At 47.9% G+C, this 16,704-nt stretch overlaps 1 protein-coding gene across 2 annotated transcripts; it reads right to left on the reverse strand.

Moving 5' to 3' along the window:
* Positions 1 to 7,397: 7,397 nt before the first annotated feature.
* On the reverse strand, positions 7,398 to 16,651 carry RINL (Ras and Rab interactor like). Of its 2 annotated transcripts, XM_028165950.2 has the most exons (11): positions 15,221 to 16,651; positions 14,862 to 15,021; positions 13,455 to 13,557; positions 12,424 to 12,496; positions 12,276 to 12,340; positions 11,851 to 12,000; positions 11,352 to 11,765; positions 10,630 to 10,947; positions 10,238 to 10,369; positions 9,923 to 10,086; positions 7,398 to 9,840 (listed from the first exon to the last, which is right to left on the reverse strand). In XM_028165950.2, the coding sequence occupies exons 1-11, from the start codon at positions 15,346 to 15,348 to the stop codon at positions 9,778 to 9,780; spliced, it is 1,770 nt and encodes a 589-aa protein (XP_028021751.2). In that variant the 5' UTR covers positions 15,349 to 16,651; the 3' UTR covers positions 7,398 to 9,777. The 2 variants fall into 2 exon arrangements, with proteins under 2 accessions (XP_028021751.2, XP_057390006.1); XM_057534023.1 differs by having other exon boundaries at positions 14,862 to 16,651.
* Between the last annotated feature and the right edge of the window lie 53 nt (positions 16,652 to 16,704).

Here is a 16,704-nt window from a genome sequence, read left to right on the forward strand (position 1 = left end):
GACTTCCCTGGCAGTCCAGTGGTTAAGACTCTGTGCTTGCATTGCAAGGGTGCGCAGGTTTGATCCCTGGTCAGGGAACTAAGATCCCGCAAGACACACAGTACGGCCCCCCCAAATTTTTTTTTAAATTAAAATAAATAAATAAATACATTTTAAAAAGAAGAATGAATGGCTTAACCATGAAAAAAATTTAAAAATTAAAAATAAATAAATAAATAAAATGTATATTCTCAGGAACATCAAAAAAAAGAGAAGATAATGACTAAAAAGGTAATGAATATATCCATCATCTCCAAATTTCCCCCTGCCTCTTGATAAACGCTTCATCCCTCACGCCTCCACACACACATCCCCAGACAACCACTAATCTGCTTTCTATCACTGTTGGTTAGTTTGCATTTTCTAGAATGAAATTATATAGTATGTACTCTCATGTCTGGCTTTTTTCATTCAATATAATTATTTTGAGATTCATACATGTTTAACAATAATTCATTCTTTTTATTTCTGAGTGGTGTTCCATTGTGTGGAATAGTTTATTTATCAAGTCACCACAATTTGTTTATCAAGTCACTCACTGATGGACATATGTGTTGTTTGCAGTTTTTGGCAATTATACAAATAAAGGTGCTATGAACATCAATGTACAAGTCTTTGTGTGGATATGTTTTCATTTTTTTAGTGTATATACCTAGGATTGGAATGCCTGGATCATGTGATAGGTATATATTTAACTTTTTTTTTTTTTAATAATTTTTTATTTACTTATTTATTTATTTATGACTGTGTTGGGTCTTCGTTTCTGTGCGAGGGCTTTCTCTAGTTGCAGCAAGTGGGGGCCACTCTTCATCGCTGTGCGCGGGCCTCTCAATATCGCGGCCTCTCTTGTTGCGGAGCACAGGCTCCAGACGTGCAGGCTCAGTAATTGTGGCTCATGGGCCTAGCTGCTCCGTGGCATGTGGGATCTTCCCAGACCAGGGGTCGAACCTGTGTCCCCTGCATTGGCAGGCAGATTCTCACCCACTGCGCCACCAGGGAAGCCCTATATATTTAACTTTTAAAGAAAAGTTATTTTCCAAAGTAGTTGTACCACGTTGTCCAACTACTATTACTATTAACAAACCAGTTGAAAATTTAGTATTTATTTTAATTCATTTATTCCTTCATTTGACAAATATTTACTGGGTAGTGCTTTGTGCCGGACCCTGTTCTAGGCACTGGGGATTCAGCAACGAACAAGGCACACAAAATTCCCACCCTCGGGGAGCTGATGCTTGACTTATCTTCTCTCAGCCCAGATGATTTGGTTTTCTAGGTTGGGACCACACACGTGCTGAGGAGCCAAGATGGCCTGGTCCAAATCCTGGCTCTGCCATTTCCTAGCTATGTGGCCTTGGCAAGACCCCTTATCTGAGTCTTATTCTGTAAAAAGGGGGCGCTGATAATGCAATCTTTACCTCCTAAGGTTGTGGCATCGTTGGTTCGCAAACTGGCCCTTGTACACAGAGGGCAAGGATAGACCCAGGAAAGAGGCATGTCCAGATTGGTAGACGGCAGGTTTAAGAAGCAAGGGAAGGTTCATACGAGGCTCGTCTTGGGCAGCCACAAGATAAGTAGATCTCCTTACCCACCTGCCAGAATCTTCAAAGTTTATATACAGAGGCCTTAACTGGGCTCAGTCACACATACCGTCGAGACGGTCTCAACAAAACCCTACTCTCCCAAGGCTGTGTCTTTGGCACAGCTCCCACTGTGGGAACAGTGGGCAGTGTACATTCCAAGGACAGGGGAGCGGGTGAGGAGCCTCTGATTGCCCGGGCCCAGCTCTCAGGTCAACTGGCAGTCACGTGTGTCCTCTTGATGACCTCCGCCAACAGGCATGCAAGCCACTAAGCATTAGCTATTATCTATGCTGGGGGGTGGGGGGAGCCAGAGAATAAACAGGCGAAACATACATTGTCCCTTAATGGGCGTGAAATAGTGGCTCACAGTGGTTTTGATTTGCATTTCCCTAATGATTAGTGACGTCTATTATCTTTTCATGTGCCTATCAGCCACTTGCATATCTTTTTTGGAGAAATATCTATTTAAGTCCTTTGCCCATTTAAAAATTGGATTGTAGGGAACTCCCTGGCAGTCCAGTGGTTAGGATCTCCGTGCTTCCACTGCCCAGGGAAGAGCTGGGGGCGCCGGGTCCAGGTTCGATCCCTGGTCGGGAAACTAAGATCCCGCAAGCCACGCAGCGTGGCCAATAAATAAATAAACAAACAAACAAATAAAATTGGATTTTTGTGGGGTTTTTGTTGTTGCTGAGTTTTAGGAATTCTGTATGTATTCTGGACATTGACCCTTTATGATTTGCAGATATTTTCTCCCATTCCAAGGGTTGATGTTACACTGTTGATTGTTTCCTTTCATGCACACTTTTAAATTTTGATGTAGTCCAATTAACTTTTTTCTTTTGTTGCCCGTTCTTTCGGCATCACACCCAAGAAATTATTGCCAAATCCAATGTCATGAAGCTTTTCCCCTATGTTTTCTTCTAAGAGTCTTATAGTTTTGACATTTAGGTCTTTGATCCATTTTAGGTTAATCTTTATATAGGGTGTTAGATAAGGGTCCAACATCATTCTTTTGCACGTGGATATCCATCCAGTTTTCCCAATACCATTCGTTGAAAAGACTGTCCTTTCCCCATTGAATGATATGGACACCCTTGTCGAAAATCATTTGACCATACATGGCAGGGTTTATTTCTAGAATTGCATTTTTAACAAGTTGCTGTTGAAAACCATTGATATATAGTATCAGATTGTTGCAGGAAGGGGGACCCCTTTCAGGGCCCAAGAGAGGGCTCTTGTCTAATACTCGGAAGTGAATTGTCTGAGGAGAAACACACGCTGACAAAGCAAAAGACTTTATTGGAGAGGGGCACCTGGGTGGAGAGCAGCAGGGTTAGGGAACCCAGGAGAACTGCTCTGCCATGTGGCTCACAGTCTCTGGTTTTATAATAGGGTTAGTTTCCGGGTTGTCCCTGGCCAATCGTTGTGACTCAGGGTCCTTCCTGGTGGCACGTACATCACTCAGCCAAGATGGATTCCAGCGTGAGGGTTTCTGGGAGGTTGGCAGGATATATCATCTCTTCCCTCCACCTTTTGGCCCCTCCCAAACTTTTCTGGGCTGGTTTTACAAGAGATACTATGGGTGGGCATGTCCTCCCTCCTTCAGCCCCTCCCGAATTCTCCCAGTTAGTTTTCAGTGGCAGCACCTCGTTCTTTACTAGGACCTTCTGTTGTGAGACAACTCAGGCAAGCATTTATCATCCTGCCTGGCCAAGCTGGGCGGTTTTGGTCAACGGCTCCCTAACAAGATTAACAATAAAACAGGAAGGGAGGCTGTACGTTTTGAGAAGTCATAGAAAAGGTGATAGTTGAGCAAAGCCCTGCAAAACACAAGGGAGTCAGACAAGCATGCATCTGGGGAAGACGTTCCAGGTGAGGCAGGAGGGACGGGGGCAGGGCACAACTGTTAAAAGAATGACGCAGCCCTTTGAGAAAACAACAAAAACTAGTTAGAATCAACTAGGCCCAAGATGGCAGAAGATTTGACTTCCCATAAACCTTGAGCCTCATTATATGCTCATTGTAATACATCAGTGTATGCTAAAAGACACACCCACAGGTGCTATGACAGTTCTGAGGCTGACCATAAAAGGCCAAAAAGTGGGCAGTGGCCCAATTCGTGGAAACCCCTGCCACTTCCCCCAAATAGTTAGAATGTTCCTCCTACTCATTAGCATATGAAATTACCCAGCCTATAAAAACCAACTACCCCCCCACCCCACGCCACCTGAGACGGTCCACATTCTGTCTATGGAATGTGTGTCTCCCAGGGTTGCTCTCACTTTCTGAGACAGCCCTCATTCTGCCTATGGAATGTGTATCTCTCTAAATAAAAGATAAAATAGTGTTTCTTGCAAACCTAATTTCTGGCCTGAGAGGTAGACCTCTGAGATCTATTTTTAAAATTTCCTTCTGGCTGCCACGTGGGTGGGTATTGGAGAGGATCCCCAGGACTGGGAGCCAGGAGGCAGAGGGAGGCTGGGGCTGGACCAGGATGGGGCTGTGGAAAGGGAGGATGGGGTGGGAGGGAGTGGGGAGAGGAAGGGTGCAGGACGAGGCTCAGGCTCTGGCTGGCCTAGGGACCAGGGGATCGGGGGGCCCCCTGAGATGGGGACTAGAAGGAGGAATGGGTTTCAGGGAGATGCTGTGGCCAGTTTGGGACACCGTGGGAGTGGGAGCCGAGAGGAGGCATCCAGCACGAAGCCCAGAGCTCCAAAGTGTAGCCAAAGCCCTAAACCAGTGATACCCCAAACATCAGCCATTTGGTTTCACTTTCCCATACTTTGCCTCGTATCCACGCATCACCTGTAGGCTTAGCTACTAAATCATTTTCTTTAAATCGATTCACTGTTTTTTTAAAAAAATTCAACACATTTATTTATACAGGAAACGTCATTTTACTCCAGGAAGTGGAAAACGGCCATGAATAGAATATAATAGTACAAATAAATCCAATGATTCAGCAAGGATCAAAAAGAGGTGCTGAAAGCATTGGGTAAAAAAGTTGTTGGGGGACAGGTTATTCACAAGGTCTCAATGTACCACCCACGGACAACATCATAATTCAAATGGGAAGAGATCTGACAGTCACTTCCTATTATGGGCTGAACTGTGTGCCCCCACCAAACTCATATGTTGAAGTCCTAACCCCCAGTACCTCAGAATGTGACTATATTTGGAGAAAGAGCCTTTAAGAGGTGATTAAGTGAAAATGAAATCATATGGGCAGGCCCTGATGCAATGCGAGTGGTGTCCTTATACGAAGAGGAGATTAGGACACAGACACACACAAAAGAAAGACCATATGAAGCAAAGGGAGAAAATGGGCATCTCCAAGCCAAGGAGAGAGGCCTCAGAATGAAATCAGCCCTACTGACACCTTAATAGACTTCCAGCCTCCAGATCCATGAGAAAACAAATCTCTGTTCTTTAACCACCCAGTCTGTGGTATTCTGTTACAGCAGCCCAATCAAACTAATATACCCCTTAACTCAACGGGCAAACTTAGCATCACAGATCACGGGGTGCCTGATGGGAGGTACTGAGAAGGACCCAGCATCACCTACACAGTATTCTTCATTTAACTGCAGGACTGGAATCTAATCGTGAAGAAACATCAGACAAATCCAGCAAGTGGGGCTGTCCACAAGACATACTCATGTAGGATATCAAGAGCTTCTACAACTCAACAACAACAGCAAAACAAATAACTCAATTTAATTATGGGCAAAAGACTTGAATAAACATTTCTCCAAAGAAGATGTACAAATGGCCAGCAAGCATATGAAAAGATGCCTAACATCACTAATCATTAGGAAAATGCAAGCCAAAACTACAATGAGATATCACCTTACACCCATTAGGATGGCTACTATCCAAAAAAGAGAAAATAAGTGTTGGCAAGCATGTAGACAAATCAGAACCCTTGTGCATTCTTGGTGGGAATGTAAAGTGGTGCAGCTGTTAAGGAAAACAGCCTAGAGATAAACTGTTAAAAAATTAATTTTAATTGAATTAAAAACTGTTGTAAAAAATTAAACATAGAATTATCATATGATCTGGCTATGCTACTTTTGGGTATATATCCAAAAGAAATGTAAGCAAGATTTCAAAAAAGATATTTGCACCCTCTTGTTCATTGCAGTATTACTCACAATAGTCAAGAGGTGGAAGCAACCCAATTATCCACAGAAGGATGACTAGATAAACAAAATGTGGTATATACAAACAATGGAATGTTATTCAGTCTTTTAAAAGATGGGGGACTTCTCTGGTGATCCAGCAATTAAGACTCCACGCTTCCACTACCAGGGACATGGGTTTGATCCCTGGTCGGGGAACTAAGATCCCGCATGCCGCGTGGTACAGCCAGAAAGAAAGAAAAAAAAGAAAAGTTTAAAAGATGGAAATCCTGTCCTATGCTACAACATGGATGAGGCTTGAGGATTTTATGCTTAGTGAAGAAACCAGTTCACCAAGAGACAAATGCTGTATGATTTCACTTACATGAGATATCTAGAGTTGTCAAAATCATGGGAACAGAAATTAGAACGGTGGTTGCCTGGTGCTGGGGGGGAAGGGGAAATAGGAGCTGTGTTCGATGGGTAGTTTCAGATTTAAAAGATGAAAACGTTCCAGAGATCTGTTACACAACAATGTGAATATAGTTAATACTACTGAACTGCACACTTAAAAATAAGTAAGATGGGGGACTTCCCTGGTGGTCCAGTGGTTGACTCTGAGCTTCCAGTGCAGTGGGTACGGGTCACATCCCTGGTCGGGGAACTAAGATACCACATGCGGCATGGCCAAAAAACAAAAACAAACAATAAAAAAAAAAAAGTGTAGGGACTTCCCTGGTGGCTCAGTGGTTAAGAATCCGCCTGCCAATGCAGGGAACATGGGTTCGAGCCCTGATCTGGGAAGATCCCACAGGTTGCGGAGCAACTAAGCCCGCGACCCACAACTACTGAAGCCTGCGTACTCTAGGGCCCGTGCTCCGCAACAAGAGAAGCCACCGCAGTGAGAAGCCCGCGCACCACAACGAAGACTGGTCCTTGCTCGCCCCAACTAGAGAAAGCCCGCCCGCAGCATCGAGGAACCAATACAGCCAAAAATAAATAAATAAAAATTAAAAAAAGATAAGAGTGTAAATTATATGTTTTTGCTACAACTTAAAAATAAATAAATACATACGTACATACATACATACATAAACACATAATAAATCAATGAAATTCTTGATGCCCTGCTTGCCCTGGAGGTCAGCTCCTTCTTACAAGAGATGACCCCTCCCGTCTCCTGGGGTCTGGCCACCCCCCTCGGTGCTGTGTGAACATAAGATCAGAGACAGTATCCTGCAGTCTCTCCAATCCCTGCTTCCTGCTTCACTGCCCAACGCAGCCATCCTCAAGGTTCTTGGCTTTCAAAAACAATTGTGAAAAAACTCTATTCCCTGGGACATTTTTCAGTTGACATCTAAAATTACAGCATTTTGATCATTATAAAATGGAAAATTTTAATGGCAATGCATCTCTTCATTAGATGGATTAAGAGGGATTTTCCTATTTTTCTAGTAGATGAATGTCCTTGTTGCTGGAATGAGGTTGAGTTGAGTATTAATTCTACTCTTACTTTGCCTTTTCATTAATAGTGCTGAGACTCTGTAAGTTTCCTGGGGCTGGTGTAACGAATGACTACAAACTCGGTGGCTTAAAACAACAGAAATTTATTCTCCTACAGTTCCGGAGGCCAGAAATTAGACATCAGTATCACTGGGCTGAAATCAAGGTGTCAGCTGGGCCACACTTGTTCTGGAAGCTCCGTTCCTTGCCTCTTCCAGCTTCTGGAAAGTGTTCCTTGGCTTGTGGCCACGTCACTCCAATCTGCAAGGCCAACATTTTCAGATCTCTCTCTGCTCTGCCTTTATATTGCCTTCTCCTGTTTGTGTCAAGTCTTCCTTTGCCTTCCTTTTATAAGGACACATGTGGTTGCATTTAGAGCCCCCCTCGATATTCCAGGATAATCCCTCCATTTTAATCGTTAATTTGGGACTTCCCTGGCGGTCCAGTGGATAGGACCCAGCGCTTTCACTGCCGTGGGCCCAGGTTCAATCCCTGGTCTGGGAGCTAAGATCCCGCAAGCCTCAGGGCGTGCAAAAAAAAAAAAATCCTTAATTTGATAACATCTGCAAAGACCCCTTTCCAAATAAGGTAACATTCATAGATTCCAGAGATTAGGACACGGATATCTTTGCGGGGAGCCATTCTCAGCCTACCACAGAAAATTTGTTCATTGAATCATTCAGCAAGTATTTATTGAACACCTACTGTGTGCCAGGCATTTGTCTAGGCACTGAGGATACAGCTATGAACAAAACAGAGATCCCTAGCCTCCTGGAGCTGACGTTCTAAGGCTGTACTCACTGTCTAAAAATAGTAGCTACAGGCCCTGAGTGGCTATTGACCACTTGAGATGTGTTGCAGTGTAAAACACACTGGAATTTGAAGATTTAGGATACACACAAAAAGAATGTTAAATATCTCAATAATTCAAAAATATTGATTACATGTTGAAGTGATATAATGGGTTAAATCAGATATGTTATTAAAGTTAAATTCACTTGTTTCTTTTCAGTTATTTTTAAATGTAGCTATGAGAGTATTTAGAATTACATGTGTAGCTTGTATTCTATTTCTATTTCTATTGGACAGCACTGTCCTAAGGGGAGGGAGAAGATTATGGACAATTAACACAGTAAATAAGTATATTATATGGAATGATTGGAAGTGAAAGCGTCTATGGAAAAAAATAAAGATCAGGGTAAGGGAGTGTTTCCTATGGCTTCTGTAACAAATTACCACAAACTTAGTGGCTTAAAAAAACACACATTTATTATCTATTGCAGTTCTAAAGGTCAGATGTCCAAAATATGTCTTAGGGTCTAAAATCAAAGGCTGAACTTGAGTGGACCTAGAGATTATCATATTAAGTGAAGTAAGTCAGACAGAGAAAGACAAATGTCATATGGTATCACTTATATGTGGAATCCAAAAAAAAAAAAATGCAAATGAACTTATTTACAATACAGAAATAGACTCACAGACATAGAAAACAAACTAATGGTTACCAAAAGGGATAGCAGAGGTAGGGAGGGAGAGATAAATTAGGAGTTTGGGATTAATATATACACATTACTATACATAAAATAGGTAAACAACAAGGACCTACTGTATAGCACAGGGAACTATACTCAATATCTTGTAATAACCTATAATGGAAAGGAATCTGAAAAAGAATATATATATACATAACTGAATCACTTTGCTGTACACTTGAAACTAACACAACATTGTAAATTAACTATACTTTAATTAAAATAAAACAAAATCGAAAGCTGAGTTCCTTCTGGAGGTTCCAGGGGAAAATCCATTCCTTGTCTTTTTCAGCTTCTAGAGGAGGCCTACATTGTTTGGCTCCTGGACACATCACTCCGACCTCTGCTTGCATCATCATATCTCTTCCTCTGACTCTGACCCCACTTATAAGGACCCTGGGGATTACATCGGGCCCACCTGAATCCAGGGTAATCTTCCCATCGCAAGACCCTTAATTTTTTTTTTTTTTTTGGCCGCACCCCACGGTATGCGGAACTTCCACCACTAGGAATCGAACCCGCAGCCCCCGCAGTGGAAGCGCGGAGTCTTAACCCCTGGACCACCAGAGAAGTCCAAGATCCTTAATTTAATCACATCTGTAAAGTCCCTTTTACCACGTAAGGTAACATATTCACAGATTATGGAGATTAGGAGGTGAACATCTTGGGGGGGCATTATTCTGTTTACCACAGAGAGGGTCAAGCCAGAGAAGCTGTGGTTTTAGACAGGGGTGTCTGGAAGAGAGCCTCACTGAGAAGGTGACATCTGCCTAAAGACCTGAAGGAAGGGAGGGAAGGAGCAGTGTGGATATTCGGGAATGGCATTCCAGGAAGCAGGGACAGCCAATGCAAAGGCTCAGAGGTCTTCCCTCAGACCCGGTTCCTTTTCCTGGGAACCCCTCCTTCTTGCTGCCTCCAGTCTAAACTACAGGGGTCAGAAGTTGGTGCTGCCCTAGGTGCCTCCCGAATCTTGCTTGCGGAGCAGAAGGGTTTGAGATTCTAATCATCATTGGCCTCTTGCACGATCTCTATTGCCCATGGTTCCTCAAAGGGCAGCTTGGCCTGTGGGGAGAGGCAGGAGCCTGGGTCAGAAAGGCAACAGATCCAGCCCTCCCCTCCACCCGCAGTCCAGAGGGGTGATCACCTGGGTTTCGATGGGGCTCTGTCTATGCAGCGTCCGCCTGCGGTGCCACTGGCGCAAGGAGGCCCGGGCCTCAGAGCTGAGCCCCTGGGGCGCGCGGCCCGTGTCGGGCTGGTAGTGGGCAATGTGGTACAGGGCCCCAAACCACGTGGTCAGGTAGTACCCGGCTAGGGGCAAGAAGGGGAGGTCAGCGCAGCCCCCTCAGGTTCCCTGGCCGCCTGCAGGCCCCCTGCAGGTTGCCCGCCTTCCCTCCCGCTGCAGGCGGGCGGCCTAGGGCGCCCCCTCTTGGGTCCCGGCGTTCTGGGGCTGGGGCGTCACCCTCTCCCCGTAGCTCGTCCGGATCCAAGAGCTCCATGAGAAACTCCACGTCCAGCTGCGTCTCCCCAATGTCCGGACTCCAGATTAGTTCCTCTGTTAGCGCTGGCAGGAAGGCGTCGGCCCCCAGGGGCTCTAGGGGAGCCGGAGGACAGGCTCTGGGGCGGACGGGGCGTGCAGGCACCTTCCATCCGATCCCCAGGACCGCGAGGGCTAGCTGCCCTTCCACTTTGCCGGGCATGCAAACGCCCCTTACTAGATTCCCCCGGCCCGCGTAGACGCCTCCTGCTAGAGCATGCCATCTTCCCCTCGACGTGTGCACAGGAGCCTCCTACCTGGCTCCCGTAACCCTCAAGCCACTCCACATTCAGGTAGACTCAAGACTCCTCCTTTACCTCGGTTTTCGTCCCGAGCCAGGCCCTCGTAGACGTCACTGCACACCGCCAGCAGGAGCGACACCTTGCGGCGCGGGGCGCAGGCTGAGTGGAGGCGCGCCAGGCGCGCGTGGATGCGGCTTCGCAGGGTGGGGACGGGGCCCCGCCTCTCATGCCCCGGCCCCTGAGCTCCCGGAGGCCCCGCCTCCGCCCGCAGGGCTATCTGTCTACGCCGCAGTTGCCGCAGAGCTGGGGCGCGGAGCGTGCGGAGTCGAGTCCACAGGGCCGGCTTCAGAGGCGCCAGCACCGCCCGGTACAGGGCCGCCTCCACCGCGGGGCCTGCAGGGGTGGAGATGGGTGAAGGAAGGGTCGCCGGGCTGACCCACGCCTACCCTCTCTGTCCAGCGACCCACCCTCGCCAACCGCAACACCTTCCTAGCCTGTGGCCACCCACTTGTGTAGACTTAGGTGTGAGCACGTGTGGAAGAAGGAGCCTGGGTGTGAACGAGCGCGTGGGAGAGAGAGTATGGCTGTCACACATGTGTGAGATGGAGCAGTGGTGAACAGAATAGGTATTACTACATGTAGGAAAGGGCGCGTGAGTAGAAAAGGAAACAGGTGTGCACGCAGACGGAGAGAAGGAAGTTGGGTGTGAACACCTATGTAGGGCCAAGAGATGGCAAACGTGAACCTGTGCGGGTTGGGAGAGTGGCCTTAAGTTCCCTCTCAGCCCTCCTCATTACCTAGATCCTCGTGCTTCTGGGGGGCCCCGGGCGCCCTGCTCTCAAAGACAGCCCTGACATCGGGGTCCTTTGCTAAGCGATCTTGGAGGTCAGCAAGGAGATGCCGCATATCCTGAAGCAGCTCTGTGGCCGGGTCCCCAGGCCTGTGGGGACCTTCAGCCTCCGAGGCGAGGCGCACCCGAAAGCCCCGGAACTGCCTGGCCACGTAACTGCTCCGGGCCCTGGCTAGAGCTCGGATGTGCTGCGTGAGCGCATCCTCAGCTCCCTCTTCCTCGTCTTTGTAGTCGTCCTTCTCCTTCTCCTCTTCCTCCTTCTCTTCCACCGGGCTGGCCAGAGCTGGCCTAGGATGGTGTACTTCTGGGCTGAGTGGGCCTTCCACCCAGGAGACCTGGTGAGGGGCTGGGTTCCTGGGGGCTGATGGGGAGAGAGGGTTGAGTTCCACAAAACAGCGGCGGCAGCTCCTTCATCCCTCAGGGGCCCAGGGCCCTGCTCATCTAACCTGGACCATGTCTGTCGGCAGTCTCTGGAGTTGTCTCTGGGGGCGTCTGCTCCATCTCCCACCCTCTGTGGGTCTCCAGGTAGAGCTTGTTCACCGCAAAGTACACCCTCCCTGAGGTGTTGAGTTGGATGCTGCCAGTCTGCAGAGGACCTGGGGGCCAGCAGAAGTGAGGTGTCCCAGGTGTCCAAGGGGCCAGCCTTGGAGACTTAGTGTCCAGCTTTGTTACTGGAAGAACTGAGGCTTGGTCCCTGGCACCAAGGTCCCTGGCACAATCAGGCCCAGGAGTCGGGCACCCCCCCCCCAACTTTCTCAAACCCCAGCCTTATCCTCCCTCGAACCCTGTAGTTTGGTCCCTCAAGTACCATCCTCCTGGACTAAGGAGGTGGAAAGGTGGCCTCTTCCTCCATTAGAGAATCATGCCTCACCTGTGTTTTGGTCTCCAGGCCCTAGAGTGGGAGGGGGCAAGAGCAGTGTTCTGGGCAAAACATCCCTGAGAAAAAATGAGGAGTCACAATGTGGGTGAGGTATCATAGGGAAGGATCCCCCTTAGCCCTTTCGAAGGGTGACCTGTACCTGCTGGCTGATAGGAAGGCCAGGAGATGGGGCAGGTCTGACATGCAGAGGTTAGAGGACTCCAGAGACACACCTGGGGGGAGAGGGCAAGGAGGAACAAGTTAGACAACTTGAGGGGCAGCAGCTTCTTTTCCCTGGGACTCTCTCTTCCCCAGTCCTGCAGGTCCCCCCAAGAACCTTCAGAACAGGGAAATGTCTACCCTTGCAGTCCCTATCTTCTCCTGTGACTTTATGCTTGCATTCCACTTATGCCACCAAATAGGATTCATTCATTAGACAAATATTTATTGAGCACCTATTCATTTTCAGGCACTGGGGATACAGTTGTCAAAAGGCAGATACATTCTCTGTCTTCCTGTAGTTTACCTTTTAGTGCAGGGAGACAAAAATGAATGAGTAAACAAATAAAGATAAGTGTATAATGTATTGAGTGCTATGAATGAAATGGAGCGATTGAAAGTGACCAGGGCTCTCATTAGCTGTGGTGGTCAAGGAAGATTACATTTCTACAGAGGTCTAAAGGATGGAGACTAAACTAACCATTCAAGGAAGGGCATTCATGCGGGAAAAACAAATACAAAGGCCCTGAAGTTGGGACACGTTTAGCATGCTCAAGGAACAGAGAAAACAGTGTGTCTAGAGTAGAGAGAATGAAGGGCTGTAGATGGAGAGGTGGGCAGGAGCTAATCATTCATCACCTTATAGGCCATGATGGGTTGCAAGGAGTTTAATGTTTATCTAAAGATGTTGCATGTCCTTTGCAGGGTTTAGGGCAGGAATGTATAACATCTGATTGATGTTTGAAAATATCACTCTGGCTGCTCTGTTCATAATGGAAGAAAAGGGTGGGAGCAGGGAGACCAGAGAGGAGGCTACTGAAATTGTCTGGGCAAGAGGTGATGGTGGCTAGGATTAGGGTGATGGAGGTAGAGAGGATTGGGAAGATTCAGGAGATATTTTAGAATTAAAACTGACCAATCTTGGTGATAAATTTGCTGTGGACTGGAAACTTGGGGGTATAGGCTCCTCACCTCCAGGAAGCTTCTGGATCTGGTAGGTGTTGATTTCCCCTGGTGAAGGTCCTGTCCTCAACACAAGGACCTGTCTGGGATCATGTCCTATGACCAGGAAACTCTGGGGGAATGGAGGCAAAGTTCAGCTTGAAGAGGATTTGTGCCTGCCTAGCATCCATTGCCCTTATTTTGGGCTCCACACCTCAAATTTCATTTAGAAAACTCTCTACTCCACTCTCTACTCTAGGTCCTGTGGGTGACTAACTCTCCATCAAGCCCTAGGGGTGGGTCCATGACCTGACCTAGACAATAGGATTGACAGTGTTCTCTGACCACTGTGATTGGTTCAGAGATGGGCACGTGAACCAAGCTCAGCCAACAGAAATCTTCCACAGGATTTTTGCTGGAGCTCTTTGGAAAGAGGCCTCTTTTTACACTGGGGTTGCTAAGCTGGTGAGATGTGGCCCTGAGCTGGGGCCAGCCATCTCTCTCACTACAAAGAAAAAGCCCCCTGAGGAGGAAACTGTGGTATACCTGTTAGTTGCTTTATCCAGATCTATTCCCTATTCCTTGCAGAACTCCAGCTTTATTCAGGGCATTAATAGGCCCAGCCATAGAAGATGGATAATAATTGATGTAGTCAGTGGTTCTCACCTCTGTGTAACTCCCAGGTGAGCTTTTAAAAATGTTGCTACCTGGGCCTTATCCATATATTCTGAATCAATTGTGAAGGCTTTTGTTTTTCCTAGTAAAAGAAAAAAATGCAACTGGTGCCTCCTCTCCTCCTTCCTCCTGCCTGGAATGCACACATGTGCTTGGGTCTGGGGCAGCCACTGGATGACCATGAGGGAAGTCCAGGAGAATTGCAGAGAAGATGGCCTTGATGTCACCCGAGGAGCAGAACTGGAGCCTGCAGCTACCTTTCTGGTTATGTTAGAAAGAAAAATGCCTATTTATCTAAGCTATTATAGAACAAGTGTTTACTTGCATCCCCAAATATTTAGAATTCCCTGCAGTTTAAAGCAAAGCCAAGGGAATTCCCTGGCGGTCCAATGGTTAGGATGCTGCGCTTTCACTGCTGAGGGCCCAGGTTCAACCCCTGGTCAGGGAACTAAGACCCTACAAGCCTTGTGGCAAAACAAAAACAAAAACAAAAACAAACAAACAAAAAAAAGGGAAAAACAGAAAAACAAAAAACAAAGCCAAGAAGTGGAATGAAGAGAAATGTATGCATTGTCTGATGTTCAGGATCCAGAGATTCCTGAAATTACTTTTACTTCTGGGCCTTTCAGTCATTTGAATCAATAAGTAGCCTTTCGGTTTGCCTGGTCTGCGTTGTGTTTGTCACTAGCAACCAGCAGAGTCCGAACGGATTCAGAGTGTCATGGGGAGGGTCCGAGAGGGTCCCCGGCTGGGAGCACTTACCCCTGGTGGCCACAGCTCCAGAAGGGCTTTTGCATCCTGGGCATCCAGCTCTGGGATCTGCCACACCCCCCATGTCCTCTGAAGGCGAAGGAGTGGCTCTGGGGTCCCAAGGACCCTTAAGGGGGTCTCACCTGCTCCATTCGCCTGTGATGGGATTAGTCTGGGACACGCAGGGACCAGGAGACCAGGGCACAGAGGAAGGCAGTTGGACACTGAGATGGGGTCAAAGGTACAGGAAGGGGAAGCCCAGGGGCAAAGGGTCAGAGATGGGGTTCTGGGTCCTGTGGCGGGTGGGAACTGGATGGAAGGGGCTTCTGAATTCAGGGGCAGGAGTCGGAGACAGCCCCAGCAGCCCTCACCTCTCCCCATCGGTGGGGCCTGCTGAGGCCTTGTCCTCTGGCTGTACCATCATCCTCAGGATGCAGAAGGCCAGTGAGCCACGGTCTGGCCTCTGGCAGGGAGGAAGATGTCTATTTACAACCCACATGGCAGAGGCCTTGACCAATCAGAATGGACTTGAGACCCCTTTCTGTGCCAGGTATTAATTCTTTATTTGCTGGATGGTGGGGCGATCTGGGGATCCCAGGAGTCTTGAGTCTTGACGTAGTGGGGGAGGAAGATGACTCAAAATGACAGCTATTTACCAAGCGGTAGGGTAATATTTCAGATGATAACATCCGGTGCAGCCTTATGAATGTGGACCAGCTAACTAACAACCCTTGTCAAAATACAGTGCCCGGAAAAGGGCTCTGCCCATAGCAGGCACTCTGTAACTGTGACAAATGTTATACAACATTTCCTCTCCCTCCCTTCCCAGACCACAGAGGAGCCCTCAAATATTTTCTCCCAACGTTTTATTATGAGAGATTTCAAACATTCAGAAAAACTGAAATAGTTTTACAGGGAACATCCACATACCCACTACCTAGATTCTACTATTATTCTTTTTGCTTTATCACACATCTGTCCCTCTATCCATCGGACCCCAACCCTTTTAACCAGGTAGAGAGTCCTACAGTGGGTTATCAGTTAAGGTGGGCATTCTAAAATATTTTCCCTGCAGCAGTCCCAGGAGTAGGAGTCCTAGGTCCATCCATGCATCCATCCATCCATCCGTGCGCCCATACATCCAACAAATATTTATTGAGTACAGGCCCAGATTAGGGTGAAAGGGTGCCTGGGGAAAAGGGTGATGGGCAGAATAGGCCCCTGCTCCCAGGGGCTTCCATTCTTCTTGGGGTGGGTATAGGGGATGGAAAATAAACAGCTAAACAAATCAATCAGCCCACTGACCAGAAGCCCAGGGTATTAGGAAGTGGGGGACAGAGAGCAGGTGCCCTGGCCAGGGGAGAGCAGTCAGGAGGGGTGGGGGGAGGGAGACAGATGCTTGCCTGGGTCCCATGAGAAGGGGAGAAGGAGATGGGTGGTGCTGGGCAGGGTGGGATGGCGGCAGCTGCCTGATACCACAGGGAGGCAGTGGGTCAGTGGGCGGGTGATGATGCCAGCTGTTCAGTCCCTGGGGGCCCCTACCTGTTCTCCGAGGGGAGGCCTGGAGTAGCAGGAAGTGAAAGTGTTCCTCGCAGAGAGAGGAAGCTGAGCGGGCAGGGGGAAGAGGCGGGGCTGGGGGTATTTGAAATCGACCCACCTCCCTCTTTCCGGGGGCTCAGGCCTTAGGTGACCGGGCTTTGGAGGAAGGGACCCTGGCAGTCTGGGAGTCCAGGGGTAAGAACCGTGAGGCTCCCGCGGCCCCAGGAGTCCCCTCTCGGCACCCTTCACTCTTTCTCATAAGAGCCTGTGGATGTTCTTGTTTCCTTAGCGGCCCAAGGTCTAACCCCCATCCTCC

The sequence above is a fragment of the Balaenoptera acutorostrata genome, chromosome 19 (genome assembly GCF_949987535.1).
Source record: "Balaenoptera acutorostrata chromosome 19, mBalAcu1.1, whole genome shotgun sequence".
NCBI classification, from domain to species: Eukaryota; Metazoa; Chordata; class Mammalia; order Artiodactyla; family Balaenopteridae; genus Balaenoptera; species Balaenoptera acutorostrata.